The sequence below is a fragment of the Eurytemora carolleeae genome, unplaced genomic scaffold (genome assembly GCF_000591075.1).
Source record: "Eurytemora carolleeae unplaced genomic scaffold, Eaff_2.0 scaffold51, whole genome shotgun sequence".
NCBI classification, from domain to species: domain Eukaryota; kingdom Metazoa; phylum Arthropoda; class Copepoda; order Calanoida; family Temoridae; genus Eurytemora; species Eurytemora carolleeae.
The window spans coordinates 207,762-227,453 of record NW_019396200.1 but is presented as its reverse complement, the minus strand read 5'-3'; the positions used below and the strand labels follow the sequence as shown (position 1 = coordinate 227,453).

Below are 19,692 nucleotides of genomic sequence, written 5' to 3'. Positions count from 1 at the left end.
TATAAATACCAATATATAACAATGTATGTATATATATGTTATATATATATACATTGTTATATATATGGTTAAGTCTAGAGAACCGGACCAAGATGAAGTCAGGAATACATCTCCTAGATACAGAAATAACTCTTATATTGTATAGTTTAGAGAACCGGACCAAGATAAAGTCAGAAATACCTCTGACAGTTACAGATATAACTCTTGTATAGTCTAGAGAACCGGACCAAGATAAAGTCAGAAATACCTCTGACAGTTACAGTTATAATCTTGTATAGTCTAGAGAACCGGACCAAGATAAAGTCAGGAATACCTCTGACAGTTACAGATATAACTCTTGTATAGTCTAGAGAACCGGACTAAGATGAAGTCAGGAATACCTCTGACAGATACAGATATAACTCTTGTATAGTCTAGAGAACCGGACCAAGATAAAGTCAGGAATACCTCTGACAGTACAGATATAACTCTTGTATAGTCTAGAGAACCGGACTAAGATGAAGTCAGGAATACCTCTGACAGATACAGATATAACTCTTTTTTCGTATAATCTGGAGAACCGGACCAAAATAAAGTCAGAAATGCCTCTGACAGTTACAGATATAACTCTTGTATAGTCTAGAGAACCGGACTAAGAGGAAGTCAGGAATACATCTCATAGATACAGATATCAGGGGCGGATACAGGATTTAAGAAAAGGGGATGCTAGATTTATTTCGGAACAAAAAATCCAGATTATGGAATAAAAAGACTTGCCGCAGGCGAAAACTTTATTAAAGATAGATATTTTTCCTGTTTTGCACTAGGTTAATTTCCCTTAAGTGCTAATAAAGAGCTATTCTGAAATCTCAGGGGGGGTGGGGGCTATCCGCCCCTGGATATAACTCTTGTATTGTATAGTCTAGAGAACCGGGCTAAGATGAAGTCAGGAATACCTCTGACGGATGAAGATCGTGAACCATGGCTTAAAACTCTGGCGAGGTATTCTGATGCTTATTGATAGTGTGCTGATAGTGAATTTATCAACAGACAATAATCGGTTATTTTAAAGGCTTAAAAGATAAAAGTTGTGCACTCAGAAACCCATCTTTTAGGGAAGAAAAGGGCTCTTATAAAATAAAAAAAATGAATTGAGTCTTTTCCACAAACTGTTTTTAATGTACTTTAGCAATTTAATGTCGCAGAACGTAATTGGTTATTTCAAGCGATGAATTCTGTTAGCACAAAAAAGCTTAGGTTGACATATCTAAGATTTACATCATCAGGTTGCAAAGATAAATGGATTATAAGTAAAGAGATTGTGTCAAGAAAACAGTTTCTTTAGTTTGTTTCTAGTTTGGGGAAATTTAGGGGGAAAATCAATTTTATGAAACTAAATGTATTCCTTATATATTTTCATATTAAGTTTACTACGAGATAATGACAAGTTAATATTGGCCTGCTCTGCATTAAAACATGCATACAGGTAAAATAATGAAAACAATTAAAATTTAGTTTTTGCCTAATTTATAACCCAGAGTTCGACTCAAAGTTCTCCTCGCAAAAGTCTAAGTAAATTATGCCAACTGTGCTAACTGAAATTGAAGGTCAAAGCGTAGTAGAGTGGTAACCGCCAAAAAAGTTATCTGAAAAAAGACCTATATTCTAGGAGGAAAAAGTCCTATATTTTAGGAGAAAAAGGTCCTATATTTTAGGGGGGGAAAGTCCTATATTTTAGGAGAAAAAAGGCCTATATTTTAGGAGGAAAAATAGAGTTTTTATTTCCAGGTTTTTTCTTCCAGAACTTTTCCTTTGACTTTCTTACATAGATTCTATTAGAGTAACTGAAAATGAAGAAATTAGTTTATTTTTAGTAAAAGAATTATATCAAAATTTTTGAGAAAAAGGTGCCTTATGAAATATGGTAAATAACTCATAAAATGAAGGGTCACTTAAAGAAACAAATTCAGAAAAAATTAAGCTTTTGCATAAAGTATTAAGCCAATTCTGAATAACATTTTAACTTCTGATTAATATTTTCCCTGTTTTTGAAGTTTTTAACTTTAAACACATCTGTTTACCAATATTCCTGACAGGATGAATAAATGTATTTTTATAAAGAAATAGTCATTATTTCACTTCACATGATAAATATTATGCTATAGAAAAAGAGTCTGTTCAAAAAAGTAAAAAGCATTTCTTAAATACTTATTAGGTACTCTATATGTTACACAAACAGACACGCCAAATGTAAACATAAACATTTCCCTTCTTAATTCTTTTCATTTCTTGTAGATCAAGTAAATAATTAACGTATTTTGCTCGTTTCAAATATAGAGATAATTTCAAATACTGACAACAAGAATAATCAGAAAGTCCAACTATTCACTATTTGTACAAAAAAAGTCTGTAAATTCAAGGTGATATGCATCCTGTTTCCTTCCAGATATTTAATGAAATACTTTTTCTTTGTTTCAGAGAAAAGCTCCGAGGGGATTCGAGACAGGTTTTAAAATTTGTTGTAAAAAACTTAATTTTTGTTGAATAATATGTTTTACCAGATTATATTTGTCCACCTGGTAGTTCCAGCTGATATTCTACTAAACCGGTTACAATCAAGGCAGGAGAATACTTCAACCTAAACCTGTATTCAAGTTTAGAGTATTTTTTATGTCTTATATTTGTGATTTTGAAGGAAGAATCAGAATATCAGAATTTAGAAAAATACAACTCTTTAATTATAAAGCAAAAATATTGAAAAGAAACAATGGGCGTATACACTAGCTATTTGATTTTTATTGCCTAAATTATCTGCTTTAAAGTGTTAACCTAGTAGTTTAGTTTAGTTTAATTTAAAGGTAGTGACATGGCTGAAGCACAAGAAAGATCTCTAAAATTATCCCGTCTATTTTGAAGGAATACTTTTCAGTTTCGAATTTTTAACAATAGTTTTATAACGACAACAAAAAAGTTCTTCAGTAAAATAATATGGTATGTATATTACTATAAAATGAAGAAAGGTTAAAGTATTCAAGTTCAGAACTCAACACTACTTCCCTCCACAGCTTTTAGATAATCAACTTCAGACTTTAGGAACTCATACAAATCTATTTTTACAATTTAATAAAAAGTCATAAATAATCTTGATATATAATTCGTTTTTTTGATGAATCACATTACTCTCCTTCTTCGTATTGGGAGACCTTTTTATCTGCTTTTTGCTGTTTAAAAAGTCTAAACAAAGTTCGATAAATTTTAACTACTTTTTGAAAATTGTATCCTCTAAAAGATCTGCTTATATCACACGTTTGAAATGTTTACTTGTTTTCCTCTGTAAAGAAATGGTTTAAAAGTTCGTAAATGTAAATATGTTTGGGTCAGAGAAAAGTAAAAAAAAATCTAACTTTTAGAACATAACAGATTGTAAGAAGAAGATTTTTAGACTTTAAAGTTTTGACTTCAAAAAGTCCAATGATCATGAGACACCGCAACTGTGCAGTGTTAACAGACCCATTTGTAAATAATAAACACATTATTTATTTTTTTACAAAACAATTATTTTTAAATTTGCATGTTTTAGAGTCGGCATCTGATGGAGAGAAGATTTTTAATATTGACAATAGTCAACCGTTAGAAACTGTGATCTGTCAGATCAAACAGATAATTGATCAAGCAGAAAATTGATCAAACAGAACATTGATCAAACAGATCATTGATCAAATAGATAATTGATGAAACAGATAATTGATCAAATTGAAAATTGATCAAATAGAGAAATAACTAAACATTTAATTGATCGAACATATAACTAATTAAATTTCTTTTTGTCAATCTATCACTAATTATTTGAAGTTGTTAAAAACCGTTGTTAACCGGAATCGGATCAATTTTTTAAGTTTTATAGTAATATTTCACTGTACGTGCAAACACAACATATTCTTATTATAAATACATAATGCACTTCTAAAAACGTTAACCAGAGTTTAAAAAACTGTTTGTATACAGGGGAAATTAATTCAAAAACTAACACTTGGCCCATTTCACTCACTGGGTGTTAAAAATCGGCCAAGTCTGCAAAGTTATCTTTTTCAAGAGCATATATCTTTAAATCCAAGCCGGGTTGAACAAAACTACACCATACATTTTAAAAAAATGGCTAACCCTATAAATCGAAACGCGACAATGTTTCAAATTCAGGATATGTTCGAAAATGTAATACCTGACATTGTCTTGAAAACGGTCAAGGGTTTTTATATTAAAGAACTCCTTTAATAATTTTGATTTCAGAGAAAAGGTTTTTACTAGAAATTGTTGTACTCGTCATTCTTAATAAAATGTTGGTTATAGTTTTTATTATCGACTTTTACTCTTGATATGGGCCGGTATCCTAATAACCTAGTCTTGCAATTTGTGCCTATTTCTGACACTCAATGTTAGAAATGGGCCAAGTGTTAGTTTTGGAACTAGTGTCCCCTGCCTTTAGACCTTGGTGTGGTAGAGTTAGTGTTTTTCTGTTAAAGTTTTGCAATGTGCAACCCCAAGCGCCGAGCCAGAGCCAGTTGTTGCTCTTCTGAAAGCTCTATGTAATATGTATACTGAAAAGGGATACGTTTGATTGTATTTGGTACATGATGAATCAGAGGCGTACACAGGAGTTTGATGGATCCAGGTGTTTTTCTAATATAAGCCCCCCCCCTCTCTGAACAAATTCCTGTGTACGCCCCTGATAAAAATTCCCATCCAATGTCATTCTTAGAAAAAAACGCTACCCCCCCCCCCTTTGCACAACGAAAATATTTCGTTACATGGGTAAATATGAAATATATTTCAATTATATTTTAAATCACGTAATATGTAATCTAACTGGAAATTGTAAAAAAAACTTTAAACTAAATTATTAAATAAATACCCCCTCAGATTAAAAATGTCTGATCAGATGTAATAAATTTCATGCAGACTTAGTCAGTACTCAGTGCTTGTAGTCTGCTGAAAACAGTGACTCACTAAACTAATTCAACATATTTACTGAATACTGTATACTATACAATACATATCACAAGCTCTGTATTTTCTCTTAATTATGAGTGTTCAGTCTCAGTTCCTCAAGCTACTCAGATAACATTAAAATAAGTTAGGCAAAAAGAAGATAAATTACGGTGTATGTATACGGATTTATGTTTTTATCAGTTTCTTTTGACTCGCAATCACCTACATAGTGCTGACTCAATAATGAATGTTTTTATCTATGTATGAAAGAACCATGTCCGAATATTTTTCAGAAGCGGTGACTAAATTAATCCAGTTAAACTGAAGGAAATCTTATATTGAATTGATGAGCAAAAAGAACACAACTGTTTAGAATATCTAATATGTTAATAAATAAATTTTAAAATATTCTTTTTTCTGCCTTGCACGTAAAATAAAACTACAAGGTCACAAAGTTGTGCCAGTTATCAATATCATTGATAAATTTCAGATAAAAATGGCTGGATTGGATTTCAACTATGTAGGTTTAGTGCAAGAAAAATGCACCAAGAAGGGACTACCAAATCCAGTTTATACGGTATGTGAGATGAGAATGGGTTAATTATATATAAGTTTTGGAATAAATATTATATTATCTTTACACTGTTATAATTAATAAAATTGAAAATACATTTTTGCAGGATGGTGCCGTATCCGGGTTGGATCACTCAAAACAGTTTGTCATAAGTAAAATATATTTTTGATTTAAATCCTACCACCCATTTCAATTGGTTTTTAATCATTATTAAATAAATATTTACTTAAATTTTTAGTGTAAAAGGGACAGAGTACATATTTAAATTTACACTGTAGAGTTTTTACCCTCAACGGTGTACTGCAGTACATGCACACAGGCGCGCAACTAGACAATTGGTTAGAGGGGGGCTAGGGGGAAATATTATTTTCGGTATCACAAATTGTGCATTCCTTGTTTTACAGATTATGCATGCAGGCATTATTGCGCTGTCTGAAATCATTTATTGTGCAGTAAAATGGCTAAAATTCACTTCTGAAATCTTAATTTACGTTAATCTATAATTAAGTTAAATACAAATTCTATGTCTGTGTTTGTAAACAAAGGGAGTCCAGTTTCTGTTGTACTGTGCACTACGTATACAGACCAATTTATAATTTTTAAATACTTGGGACATAAAATGTCGTCATCCAACTATGAGTTTGGCCCACTTTAGTATTTAATCATTTTAACACAAATATACTATGCATAGTACACTGTATAGGTTGTAAGTTGGGTACAATACTAGAAAGCGGAGAGGGGTCTACTAAGAAGGAAGCTAAGAGGAACGCAGCCAAGAAGGTTTATGAGAAGTTGGAAGAGGGGGATGTGGCCATCTTTTCTACGGTATTTCTACCAAATTTAAATTTATTCATTTAGTTTTTATATCCTTCATTAATAAAAATTAAGCCAACAAATCTCAAATTTAGTTTTAAAAAGTGATGAATTTTCAGCGAAATAAAAACTGTTTCAAGACATTTTAAGAGTCGCAACGGTACCAATTAAACCTTTTTTTGTCTAGAGTCCCTTTAACTCTATTTTTTTTTGTTTAGGAAATATCTACTCTAAGTATTGATGCGAAGGATATTATTGAGAAGGTTTCATCTTTTACTGGTTTAACTGTTGAGGTTATGACCGTGGAAGCTGCAGAGAAGGTAAGAAAACCTTACAGTATTTGTAAAAAATGAATTAATTAATTAGATCGACCCCCACAACCACTTTTTACACATACATTTAACAATTTGTTTTTAATCTTCATGACAGAAGAAATCTCAAGGTATAATAATTGCCTTAAAACATTCTATAAAAAGTGAATATTTGCAAATAATCTTTTTTTCAATATTGCATGATCTGAGCTCGTTTCCCTTTTGTCCATTTTTAAATAAAAATAATCTTTTTTGTTTGTTTATTTTCTTGTGGTTTTTAACATTTTTGTTATCGCTTTTGATGGTTATTATATCTTTAGAACTGACGAGGGTCAACCTGCGGACCGAAATATAATTTCAATAAAATGTGGAAATAACATTTACTTTTTTTACTCTACTGAGGTTTGGCCCATCACCACCACTGAATTTTAAATAATTACTATTAATTAAAAGTAAATAGTTACTAGAACAAAATCCTAAAGTTGAACCGGATCGGTTAGAACAATATATCCCGATATTTATCAATGCTATTGTCGACAGTTCCCGGCTTATCATGGCTCACAGCTGGCTCATCCAAAATCCTAAAGTTGAACTGGATAGGTTAGAACAATATATCCCGATATTTATCAATGCTATTGTCGACAGTTCCCGGCTTATCATGGCTCACAGCTGGCTCATCCAAAATCCTAAAGTTGAACTGGATAGGTTAGAACAATATATCCCGATATTTATCAATGCTATTGTCGACAGTTCCCGGCTTATCATGGCTCACAGCTGGCTCATCCAAAATCAAATTAATTCAATCATCATAACTCTCGTTATTTCTATGAGTCTTTACTTTTACTTTCCAAAATTGATATTCCTAGGTTTTATATGTATCAGAGAATAAATAACCTAAGAAAACCCAAAATTATAAAAAATTTAAATTACAAAAAATAAATAAAACAAACAAACCTTTTCAGTAAAATTAAAATGTGAAATATGCCAGTGCTATTACCATGGAACACCCTGAAACGATATTATTCATCAAATTAACGATTTTTTCCCCAATGGGTAAATAATCGTTTAAACAGATTCTATACACTAGTAAATAGATTAGTTTTGATTGTTTAAAGAAATTCGAAAAAGTAAAAATTTAATCATAAATATCTACCTCAATCCATAGAAATTGATTAGAACCGTTTTACACCAACCCAAAAGAAAATTTATTGCGCTTACTTGGCTGACCTTATTAAATGGACTGTATAAGTAGCTTTAAGTAACCGTCTAGCTGTACATAGCAGCATCTTCGTTTTTCAACGTCATCTTTTAAACCATTGTTTGGTTTAGGATAAATATATTTTTTTTTCTAGCTAAAATCTTATATTTAAACTGTGTGGTTCTTTTAAAAAATGACTTGCGGTTTTAAGCACAGAGACAATGAAATAAATTGTCAGAAAACTCGTTTTAACTACGATAGAAAAACGGCCATTTTCTTCCTCGATCAATTGTACTCAGCTAGAGTTTTGAATGGTAGTGGTGTGAATCTTTAAATATGGAAGGTCACTTGAAATAACATTTAATCCCCATATATATATTAAGAAAAAACAATTCCTCGACATAAACGGAAAAATGTGAGATAATATAAGGAAAAGTTGCGGATATGACCAAGAAATCTAAAAAAGAGAAATAGAGAGAATACTTTAATTATCAGGTTGCAAGTTTCTACAGAAGCCTGAGGAATGCAAGCGGACCAAAGATATCTGAACTGCAGTCCAAACCTGACTCGACTAGTAGGTAGTGCAGGTTTATTTTAAAATAATGAAATTAGTTAAAAGAAATAAATATGAAACTAAGTTAACCACAGAGTTAAAATTGGTTGGTAAATTTTTTAGCTGTTTGGTTGGTTAACTTGTCGGCTGGTCGATCGGTTAGTTGGTTAATTGTTTTGTTCTTTGGTTAATTGGCTGGTTTATAAAATGGATTGTCTTTTATTTGGTTGGTTGACCAATTAAATATTATTTTTTTTACAGTAAACTTCTTTCGTATTTGGTGACATATTTTATTGCAATAAATAAAAACTTGTTTTGATCCTCGTTAAAGTTTCCTGATGGTAAACCCTGTATTTTTCTTGTGTGTATTTTTAACTTTTTAATCAAATGAAAAAACAACCAATGGTCAAGACTTTTTTATTTAAAATCTGTTAATTTCTAAGGCATTTCAAATTCTTCTAAAAATATAGATAGTAATTAGATTCTTTAATTTTTCTTTACAAAAAAACTAATAAAAAATACGTTTAACTTCATATATGAATTTAAAACAACTTTGTTTGAATCCCCTTTCTTTTGTTTTAAGAGATGGTCGACAAAACAAATAAAAGAATTATTTGTGTTTAATGTCAACATTGAAAACAAATAAAAGAATTATTTGTGTTTAATGTCTAACATTGAAAACAAATAAAAGAATTATTTGTGTTTAATGTCAACATTGAAAACAAATAAAAGAATTATTTGTGTTTAATGTCAATATTGAAAACAAATAAAAGAATTATTTGTGTTTAATGTCAACATTGAAAACAAATAAAAAAATTATTTGTGTTTAATGTCAACATTGAAAACAAATAAAAGAATTTTTTGTGTTTAATGTCAACATTGAAAACAAATAAAAGAATTATTTGTGTTTAATGTCAATATTAAAAACAAATAAAGAATAATTTGTGTTTAATGTCAATATTAAAAACAAATAAAGAATTATTTGTGTTTAATGTCAACATCGAAAACAAATAAAAGAATTATTTGTGTTTAATGTCCACATTGAAAACAAATAAAAGAATTATTTGTGTTTAATGTCAATATTGAAAACAAATAAAAGAATTATTTGTGTTTAATGTCAACATTGAAAACAAATAAAAGAATTATTTGTGTTTAATGTCAACATTGAAAACAAATAAAAGAATTATTTGTGTTTAATGTCAACATTGAAAACAAATAAAAGAATTATTTGTGTTTAATGTCAACATTGAACTCCTATAGTATTCAAATTTTTAAAATTCAAAAACAACTTCAATTTTTAGTGATAAAGAGTTCTGGAAAATATTATCTGAAGTTGCTGCTGAACAAAACTTCAAGGTAATGTAACTTAATGAGAACTGTAGATGTAAGTGATCTAATGTCTGATTTACAACGAAACCCGTAAAACATGTGGCAGGTGGCTGATCAGTGATCGATTTTGGACTTTTTGGAAGATTTGTTAGGCATGGATAAAAAAATTAATTTAATTTTTTCAGTATTTTCTTGAAAAAATTATGCTTAATTCAGATTCGAAAACCATTAATAAATAATAATAAAAATTTAAAGTTAAGGCTTAATAAAAATCCAAAAAGTTTTTGGTAGGTTTCCAAGCAAATTTTGTTAAACATGAAATGCTCAACAGCAAAAAAAATTTGCCTGTAAAGTCATTTTTTAATTTAGTTTTGTGGCATCTCGGAAAAGTTTTTCAACTTAAAATGCTAAAATTTGGCATAAAATCTATTCGATATGTTAGCTATCGACCTCTAGTGGTCGGTTAATTAAGTATTTCGAAAGCAACGAAATCTTAAATTATTGTTTTTGATCGTTAAAATATCAATTATTGCAACCATGCTTAAACAATTCTTTAAGTGTAAAATTAAAACAGAACAGTGTCTATTGTGTACGAAATAATCAATAACAATAATATTAATTAAAAGTTATTGTAAAGAATTATTTTATTTTCATATTTAATTGAAAAAAATAAGAATATTTTCTTCATCAGATAAAGGTTTAAATAACACTGTTGAAAATCGGTACTGTCACTCTTTTTAAAATTTTGACTAAAATCAGTTTTATCCTTTTTTTAGGATTTCAGATATTTTAAGTTTTGGTGAATTGAAATTAATTATCTTAAAAGTAAACCCAATTTAAAAATATCACGTTTAAACCAAGAAAAAGAAGAAACCTATTACGAATTCCAATCTTCTGATTTAACCTGGTATCTGTGAGACCATGATTTAATCTCTAGGTGGACTACACTGAGATAGAGGAGGGGTCGGACGAAGATGAAGCTCAGTGTATGATTAGAGTTGGAGATCTCCCGGCAACAATCACCTTCGGTCTAGGAAAGGACAAGGAGATGGCTAGGAACGAGGCTGCCAGGTATTCAGTTAATTCACAATATTACAGTGATAACCAGAAAACTCAGGAATAAGAAGTCGACTTTTAAACTCAAGTTAGGGCTTTAAATAGGCCAATGTACATAGAGACACAGCAAATGTGCGGTTTAAACAGACCCATTTCACTTGATAAGGGATTTAATAACTTACTAGTAAAGCTTTTAACTTTGTAACAACATCAAATACACTTCAGTTTTGCTTTAACGTCGTCTTCCTATTCTACAGTTTTCTGGTATCACTGTACATCGTGTACACTGGTCCTACATTTTGTAAATGCTATTTGGCAATTTAAAAAAATACAAAAAGTGTTTTTATTCACTGTTGCTTAGAGATGTTCTTTATTTTGTTACTTCCATTTTTGGTACAAAAATATGTTAAACGCGAATTTCATGAAAATAAATATTTTTTGTGTTGAATATTTTTATTTTTTTATTTTTTATTAATTACTTTAATTCTGCCATTTTTCTGTGGGACCCGGAGTAATTAAATCCTTTTCTACAATACTCTGCTCTAAATTCCTTTTTAAAAAGAAAATCTTTGTTTTAAAAGCAAATTGTTCATGATAAAAATTAAATAAAATAAAAACTGCTACTTTTTCCTTATCAGGGCTGCTCTACAGTACATGAGAATTCTGGTTTCACAGCTGAGTTAGAAACTAGGATTCTGTATTCCGACTTCAGAGCATGTAAACAGACTCATCTGTTCTATCAATAAATGTAAAAATTATCCGTTGATTCTGTATTCCGACTTCAGAGCATGTAAGCAGACTCATCTGTTCTATCAATAAATGTAAAAATTATCCGTGATTCTGTATTCCGACTTCAGAGCATGTAAGCAGACTCATCTGTTCTATCAATAAATGTAAAAATTATCCGTTGATTCTGTATTCCGACTTCAGATCATGTAAACTGACTCATCTGTTCTATCAATAAACGTAAAAATTATCCGTTTTGTTAACAAGAGTTGACTATGATTTTTCATTCTTCTTAGCCCGGAAGTCTTTATATTTGATTCATAAAAAAATAATGATGTTTTTCCAGTCAATTTTTTTGTTCCTAATATGAATAGGAAAGCTGAAAATAAACTGCAATAAACTGTAAACTTATTGTTCTAAGCAATGCTGATTCTGCTTTAGTTAACAATCACATTACTGACCAGTGGCGAAGTCAGGAATTTGTCCAGGGGGGGGGGTTAAGCAAAAATTTATTTCAAGAGGGGGGGGGCGAAAACCCCTGAAATCTATAGATTTCAAGGGGGATTTTCTGTTCCTGACATTGATTGGTATATAAGGCAGAAAATAAACAATTACATGCAATAAAGATAATATAAACACGACATTAAAGGGAGTGGTAGCGAAAAATTATAAGATTTAGTACCCATATCTTTACAGTATACAGTTTAGATGTTAGCAATAAAGGAACGCTCATTTGTAGATATCATTGGGTTCTCTTTAATCTTATTCAGGACCTAACTAGATAGATCCTTTTAAACTGATAAACTAGATAAACTAGATATTATTGGGTTCCCTTTAATCTGATAAACTAGATAAACTAGATATTATTGGGTTCCCTTTAATCTGATACAAGAGAAACTAGATATTATTGGGTTCCCTTTAAACTGATACAAGAGAAACTAGATATTATTGGGTTCCCTTTTATCTGATAAACTAGATAAACTAGATATTATTGGGTTCCCTTTAATCTGATAAACTAGATAAACTAAATATTATTGGGTTCCCTTTAATCTGATAAACTAGATAAACTAAATATTATTGGGTTCCCTTTAATCTGATAAACTAGATAAACTAGATATTATTGGATTCCCTTTAATCTGATACAAGAGATACTAGATATTATTGGGTTCCCTTTTATCTGATACAAGATATGCTAGATATTATTGGGTTCCCTTTAATCTGATAGGAGATACTAGATATTTTTGGATTCCCTTTAATCTGATACAAGAGATACTAGATATTATTGGGTTCCTTTTAATCTATATAAGAGAAACTAGATATAATTGGGTTCCCTTTAATCTGATACAAGAGAAACTAGATATTATTGGGTTCCTTTAATCTTATTCAAGAAATAACTAGATATATTTGGGTTCCCTTTAATCATTGGACCAAAAGAGCTGGAAAGGATATTTAAAATCTTTATATATTTTTTCAATAAACTGATAATCAGAAAACTGTAGAATATGAAAACGACATTAAACAATTACTGAAGTGAAGATGTTGTTGCAAAGCAAATAGCTTTTCTAGCAAATTATTTAATCACATATTAAGTGAAATGGGTCTGCTTTCAACGCACAATTGCTCCGTGCCATGTTCATTGGACTATTTAAAGTCATAACTTGAGTTTAGAAGTCAACTTCCTGTTCCAGAGTTTTCTGGTTAACACTACTTGTTAATTCTCTTCTTTAAACCGTTGAAATCGTAAGATTCTTGAACAATTCCCAACCCCCAATTTGCGTAAATGTTCGCCAACAATACCAATACACCTAAATTTCTTTTCTGAATCTGTTTTGACAGAAAACATATGTTCAGAAATCGAGATTGTCAACCCAGACAAAAAACTATTTTCTTAAGAGTTACGAGTCTTTTTTACAACCAGCAAATTTTGTGTTTGTCTCGTTGTACATTTAAAAAATATTTTTTTTATGTTTTACACCGTGTGCAATGTGCATAACAGTTATGGATAAAATATTAAATTACAGAGAAAAGCATCTTCTATTTATAAATATCGTCGTCTTTGCTAATCTTCAGATTTTAAAACTTAAGAAGATCGTAATTTTACGGCTTAAAAAACGTTTAACTGACCCTAAATGCTAAGATGGCGACATACCTTTGAAACCTTTATCAGAGCTGAAAACTTTAGAATGTTGGATATCGAGATTAATGCTTGATCCTCTCTTTTTCTCAAGAACCTAATCTTGTACTTGTTTCCTAAAGTGTGTAAAATTCAACCAATCAGAGTCGTGTATAAGAAGCCGGGAAATTTGAAATTTTGATCGCCATTTAAGATTAACATACAGAAACGGGAGGGACTCTCTAATTTAAAAAGCGATTTTTGATTTTTCAGTTTTCAGCTGTGATCAATAATGTGGAAAAATGTTGTTTTTCTAGCTTAGTGTTTAATTCTGACCATTTCTATGTTTTTTTCCATAAAAATGCGCACGTCACTTTGGTAGAGAAACTACAATTAAAAATGAAGTTTTCAAAATTCTACAATTCATACTTGATCAAGACACAACTTTTAAGGGTACCGTTGTGATTCGGGCATTTTCATCTTTGCTTGGAGGGTCACCTGAATTTACATTTACTGTTCTTATTTTTGACGTCCCGGACTACATCTGACTCGATTTCGTAACTTCAGCTATTAAGACTCAATAAAAAGTATTGAAATTAAAATGTAATAAAAAAGTCTATTGTATGAATTTATTGTCATAAGAAAATTATAATTAAGTTTCCCAGTTACACAAACTATTGGGCGCCAATTAGGTTTATATATAATTACATTATAATAAGCAATATTCATAATAAATATAACACAGCCTAGAGCCCCCCATACACGGGGCTCAACAAAATTCAAAATTTGCGAACAAGAACAAAAAATGTCTTATTTATTATTTCTTTCTCAAATCGTATCCAGGAAGACGCCTTACGGACCTTAGGTCTTCAAAGGAAAATGTAGAAAACTAAATACATATTGTTAGAGAGAGAGAGAGGTTTAAAACAAGTCAAAGCATTGAATGGATATTTTATTTCCATCTGGGCCAATTATTTGCAACGTTTGATAATGCCTCAATAGCGATTTCCTCATATTTGATAATTGTCTAGAATTGTTTAAATAAATATAATATGAAGGATGTAGCACTAGTTAGTGTAAATATCTTATTTTATTCCAGGACAAGAAAGTCCCGGAGGACAAACATCTGAGCAGAGGAGGACGGAGACCGTCCTCTTGTTCTGGTCCTTCAACCTCGTCTTCAGCGCAGAGATCAGGACAGCTTGTCTAATTGCAATTTAGGGTTTACCCCGGAAAAGAGCTGGACGTATGTGTCCGCGCTACTAGGACATACATGTCCTAGTATTGTCCTGGCTCCGTGTCCGGGGGTATACACTGCTGCCGGTTTGACAAGTTTGCTAAAATCTCCGGGTTCACATTTGCTCTCAGCAACTCGTTCTCTCTGGATAAATGACTGACTGATTCCTGAAAAGTAAAATTTTTTTTTAATAAAATAAAAAAGAACTTATTTATTTTTAATTGAAGAAAAAATACATAACAATAAACGAAAATAAAAATCCTAAAACCATAACACTGTTTAGGATTATATTTATAATTACGCGGGTAAAAATTAACCGCTATCGATTATCCAAAAGTCAATTGTCGAAATTAATTGGACGATTTGTAAAAATAAAAAGATCTGGAAAAAATGGTTACCTCTAATTTTGAAATTTTATCTCTAAGTTCTTCAACCTCTGATCTGACAGCGCTCATAAGGTGAGACTTCACCAAATCCTACAAGAATAAGGAGTAGATATAGAGGATAAATGATATCTCAAGCTATTTATGCATAAAACAATAGGAATAAGAGCACTGAACATTGAGCTAATCAGCACCGCGACTGTGCCTGTGACCAGAAAATAGGTCTACCAAGCTTTTTCTAAATATTTTCTTTTAACAATGATAGGAAGATAGGACAATTCATTAAAGTTGTCCCTTAACAATATGTTCAGTATACACTCGCTCTTTTCGTTGTTTGATTTTTAAAATGAATTTAGCAATACTTTTATTTACATCTGCTATAATGCTTGCTTCCTTTTAATGATAGCTCAATAAATATACATACGAGAAGAACTCCAGTATATCTGCTATATGTAACAGCTCTATAAGTATATATACGAGAAGGACTCCAGTACATAAGCTCTATAAATATATATACGAGAAAGACTCCAGAAAATCTACTGTAAGTGACAGCTCTATAAATATATATACAAGAAGGACTCGGTATATCAGCTGTAAGTCCAAGATCTATAAATATATATGCGAGAAGGACTAAGGTAAATCATCTATAAGTGACAGCTCTATAGATATATATACGAGAAGGACTCCAGTTTATCTGCTATAAGTACCAGCTCTATAAATATATATATACGAGAAGGACTCCAGTTTATCTGCTATAAGTGCCAGATCTATAAATATATATACGAGAAGGACTACCGTATATCTGCTATAAGTACCAGCTCTATAAATATATATACGAGAAGCACTACAGTATATCTGCTATAAATGCCAGCTCTAAAAATATATATACGAGAAGGTATTCTGTAAATCTTATTTAACCTTGGCGATCTGTCAACTTGTCGAGGGATAAAAAACATATCATCAAAATAAAATGAAACTACACAAGATCCGAGGGAGAGAGTGATAACTTTCCTTTAACAATATTTGGGTATTTAATGTTAACATTTTTTTGAAAATACATCGAATGGAATTGGGGGTTGTCAAATATTCAGTGTATTCAATGATTCAATCTTATATGGCTTCGAAAGAGTTTCAAGAAATTGTAAACTCTAATTTTTAAAATGATTAAAAAATAATAAAATAAAATCTAATATCCGTGAGAACTAATGAACGCCAAATACCTTGTCTCCCAAAATGCTGATTGTAGATCTTAAAGTATGACTCAGACGTTAGCAATTTTCAAAATATCTTGATTTGCAAAAAAATAGTGTTTATTTGGATTTCATTTGGACCGGCCTTTAACTTACTGGATTCAAGTTAAACATATAAACATATTTGAAGGAATAACACAAGAATTTTAGAAAATGTTAATTTCATGGAACAAACCCGGATGAATATAAAAAAACTCCCATTAAGTTAGCCCGTTGTAAGAACACGAAATCATTTCTAAGAATTGTTTGAAATAAAACTATTGATTCTGTTGACCCAGTTGGAGCAAGCTTGATTAAATATTAAAAGAAAAATGACAGAAACCGTCAGACAATAAAGTACACAACAGAGGATAGAAAATTTAAGATTAGTTCGGATTTGTATGGATAAAAAATGTTCTAAAACTCACCATAGCTTGCTCTATTCTGTTGTCTATGGTTCCTTGTCCACTCCCAGATGCACTGAAAATAAACTAAAATTATTCACTATATAATTTAAGATATTTGGACAAAATAACGTTACCCTGAAAAAGTTTTGTATAAAAAGGACAGATAAAGCAGAAAATAAAAACCCAAGCTATATTTCTGACTATTAGGACTATTTGTCGCAGTTTAAATTTAATTATAATAATCATTAATTTTGTGAAATGATTATTGACGTAGGAAATAATGCTCAGTATTTTATAACTTTTCACTTATGAAATTCTAAAAATATTTCTTTTGTCACAACTAAGATTTTTACCTAAATAATTTCACACATTTTAAAATCAAGGATGGTTCATTCCTTTCATACATTTTCCAGGATTAGTTTAAATATCATTGTTGCGCAGGAATACTAGATATATAGTGACTAGTCAAATAGCTTGTGTCTGTTTGAAACAAGATTGAAGACTGGCTCTGGCTGCCGTGCATCCTGCAGACTCGAAAGGGGCGCGAATTCAATCCTTGGGAAGGGGGGGAGGATTCCGACAACCCAACACTGCTCCCCCTCCCCCTACCCAACTTAAGCATTTTTTAGTATTAAAGAAGAAAATTCTCAGTAAAGGGTAGAATATTGTCTGTTTGTGATGTATGACTACTTTATGGTTTGAATACTTGAACAGTCTCCTATTTCTAAACCAGCCTCCGATTATACTGCTCCACTAGTTTCTAGAACTTTAACAGACAAACCCTACACACATTTGGAGGCCTTAAACCAGTTCTAACCAGAATTAACTAACTATCCATCTAATTGTAAAACTGCGTCATGTTTTCCCCATGACGCTGGATTTCCCCAACATTAAGTAATAATAAGTTTTCAAGTTACAAAGTTTACCCCCGCAAAGTGCTCCCAACCCCCTCAAAAAGTGAATAAGTGAATTTTCCCTCCTATATTCCCCCCTATACAATATACTCTGCTCTTTGACCTGAAACTGCCTGAGGCTATGCCTGGAAGTTTAGGCAGTTAGAGCAAGTCCGAAAAATTTGAACCACAGTAAATTTTTGTTTGGAAATATTTTGGAATAAAATCAACAACATGAAGAGTACAAGAGAAGTACAATAGGTATCTGAATAAACTGGGTGTCTTAACATTTTTTGCGCCTCACTGTACTTAACAAAAACAGGTAGTTTCTAAGATAGATAATTCAAGGTTCAAACCTGGACCAAACTGCCCAATTTTATAAAAACAAAAATATTAGATTAAATAATAATTTTTTTTTACTAATTCTGAGCTTACAACTTCTCTTTTGGAAACTAGTTTTTACGCAATTTTTATCTAACACCAAGCAACAAAACAATACTATGTCGTAACAAATTCCGACATTTCGTTGATAATGAATAAAGGTAAACTGGAATAAAATTCGCGGTCAAATTGTCCCTAAAAATGCGCTAAAACATGAATGTAGAAAAGTTTACACATTTACGTAAAAGCAATTTTAACCTGGAATTTTCAGAGAGCTTAATCAAATAATTAGAAAGCTAAACTAGGATTTTAACAAGATGCAACAAAGCACCTGTTTCTAGAACTTTTTTATAAATTGTAACTTGTAACCCCTCATAAATCTTTGATTTGCTTCTAAAGTTGGGGAACGTAGTAGAAGCATGGAATGATTTTAGCTTGGGTTTAAATTGAGTAGGTTGACATTAAGTTGGAAAACTAGGTTTCCAGGTAAAGGTGGGTTCCCATTCCCAAGCTTATCTGATATCTAGGAAGTTAGACGGTTAGAGCATGTGAAAAAGTTTAAAATAAACAAGAAAAAGGAATTTTGTATGCCCGATGATGAGAGAAACTTAACAGGGATATAGTAACTTAATTTCAAAATCAAGAAACGATTGAGACTAAATGACAAAATCGATTAATGGGTATTTTTAAAAATAATTTAAAAAATCAAATTTTCAGTTTAAAATATTTCTTTTGACTACTAAAATAAAGGAATTGACAAAATCTTAAAATTATTAAAAATTCAACATTTTGACTGTGAATATTTTTCACTGAGAAAAACAAAGTTCTACAAAATCGAGTTGCAAAGATTTAAGGAATAGAAGAGGTTTCTTTTTTATCTATTCCTAGAGTAATCCTAGATTTAAGGAATAGAAGAGGTTTCTTTTTTATCTATTCCTAGAGTAATCCTAGTTCAAAGGAATAGAAGAGGTTTCTTTTTTATCTATTTCTAGAGTAATCCTAGATTTAAGGAATCGAAGAGGTTTCTTTTTTATCTATTCCTAGAGTAATCCTAGATTTAAGGAATAGAAGAGGTTTCTTTTTTATCTATTTCTAGAGTAATCCTAGATTTAAGGAATAGAAGAGGTTTCTTTTTTATCTATTCCTAGAGTAATCCTAGATTTAAGGAATAGAAGACGTTTCTTTTTTATCTATTCCTAGAGTAATCCTAGATTTAAGGAATAGAAGAGGTTTCTTTTTTATCTATTCCTAGAGTAATCCTAGATTTAAGGAATAGAAAAGGTTTCTTTTTTATCTATTCCTAGAGTAATCCTAGATTTAAGGAATAGAAGAGGTTTCTTTTTTATCTATTTCTAGAGTAATCCTAGATTTTAATAAGCCTGAAATTTAAACAAATCATACAACTATTTTTATGAATTATTATAGGTCCAATGTTTGTTTAAAGAGATTTAGCGAAGAATATCGCAAAATGATTTGTAAACAGCCTGGCCTGCGCTGTACAGCTGGCAATAGTATTTTATCAAT

General features: G+C 30.8%; 3 protein-coding genes and 1 long non-coding RNA gene across 9 annotated transcripts in view; 3 read left to right on the top strand and 1 right to left on the bottom strand.

Moving 5' to 3' along the window:
• The window catches only part of LOC111697926 (probable gluconokinase), a 6,304-nt gene extending 2,471 nt beyond the window's left edge, over nt 1-3,833 (top strand). For both annotated transcript variants that reach the window (XM_023468080.1, XM_023468079.1), the window contains 6 exons: nt 901-981; nt 1,406-1,465; nt 2,458-2,485; nt 2,541-2,599; nt 3,020-3,072; nt 3,560-3,833. In XM_023468080.1, coding sequence (XP_023323848.1) covers nt 901-981; nt 1,406-1,465; nt 2,458-2,485; nt 2,541-2,599; nt 3,020-3,072; nt 3,560-3,663 — 385 coding nt within the window. In that variant the 3' untranslated portion in view covers nt 3,664-3,833. The remainder of the gene's footprint in view (nt 1-900; nt 982-1,405; nt 1,466-2,457; nt 2,486-2,540; nt 2,600-3,019; nt 3,073-3,559) is intronic.
• A 1,601-nt stretch (nt 3,834-5,434) lies between these two features.
• On the top strand, nt 5,435-11,776 carry LOC111697922 (RISC-loading complex subunit tarbp2). 3 transcript variants are annotated; one of them, XR_002764405.1, is made up of 9 exons: nt 5,435-5,542; nt 5,646-5,691; nt 6,243-6,364; nt 6,571-6,672; nt 8,357-8,439; nt 9,716-9,770; nt 10,681-10,814; nt 11,438-11,545; nt 11,691-11,776. XR_002764405.1 is itself a non-coding variant. In XM_023468074.1 (8 exons), exons 1-8 carry the CDS (start codon nt 5,462-5,464, stop codon nt 11,481-11,483), a joined length of 669 nt encoding a protein of 222 aa, XP_023323842.1. In that variant the 5' UTR covers nt 5,436-5,461; the 3' UTR covers nt 11,484-11,775. The 3 variants fall into 3 exon arrangements, 1 of the variants encoding a protein (XP_023323842.1); XR_002764404.1 differs by having other exon boundaries at nt 11,619-11,775; XM_023468074.1 differs by having other exon boundaries at nt 5,436-5,542; nt 11,438-11,775.
• On the top strand, nt 7,000-8,280 carry LOC111697923 (uncharacterized). The gene is made up of 2 exons (XR_002764406.1): nt 7,000-7,158; nt 7,264-8,280. It is a non-coding gene; the product is annotated as an uncharacterized LOC111697923 (long non-coding RNA).
• A 2,477-nt stretch (nt 11,777-14,253) lies between the features above and the next one.
• The window catches only part of LOC111697945 (transcription factor SPT20 homolog), a 54,392-nt gene continuing 48,953 nt past the window's right edge, over nt 14,254-19,692 (bottom strand). For all 3 annotated transcript variants that reach the window (XM_023468120.1, XM_023468119.1, XM_023468118.1), the window contains 3 exons: nt 16,916-16,967; nt 15,274-15,351; nt 14,254-15,042 (listed from right to left, as the gene is read on the bottom strand). In XM_023468120.1, the coding sequence (XP_023323888.1) occupies nt 14,917-15,042; nt 15,274-15,351; nt 16,916-16,967 (256 nt within the window). In that variant the 3' untranslated portion in view covers nt 14,254-14,916. The remainder of the gene's footprint in view (nt 15,043-15,273; nt 15,352-16,915; nt 16,968-19,692) is intronic.

What these genes read in the sequence shown, in the direction of transcription:
- LOC111697922 (XM_023468074.1), top strand. Translation starts at nt 5,462, where the DNA reads ATGGCTGGATTGGATTTCAACTATGTAGGTTTAGTGCAAGAAAAATGC. An exon ending in CTCAAAACAGTTTGTCATAA is followed by an intron (nt 5,692 to 6,242) that starts GTAAAATATATT and finishes TACACTGTATAG; the next exon opens with GTTGTAAGTTGGGTACAATA. An exon ending in ATGTGGCCATCTTTTCTACG is followed by an intron (nt 6,365 to 6,570) that starts GTATTTCTACCA and finishes TTTTTTGTTTAG; the next exon opens with GAAATATCTACTCTAAGTAT.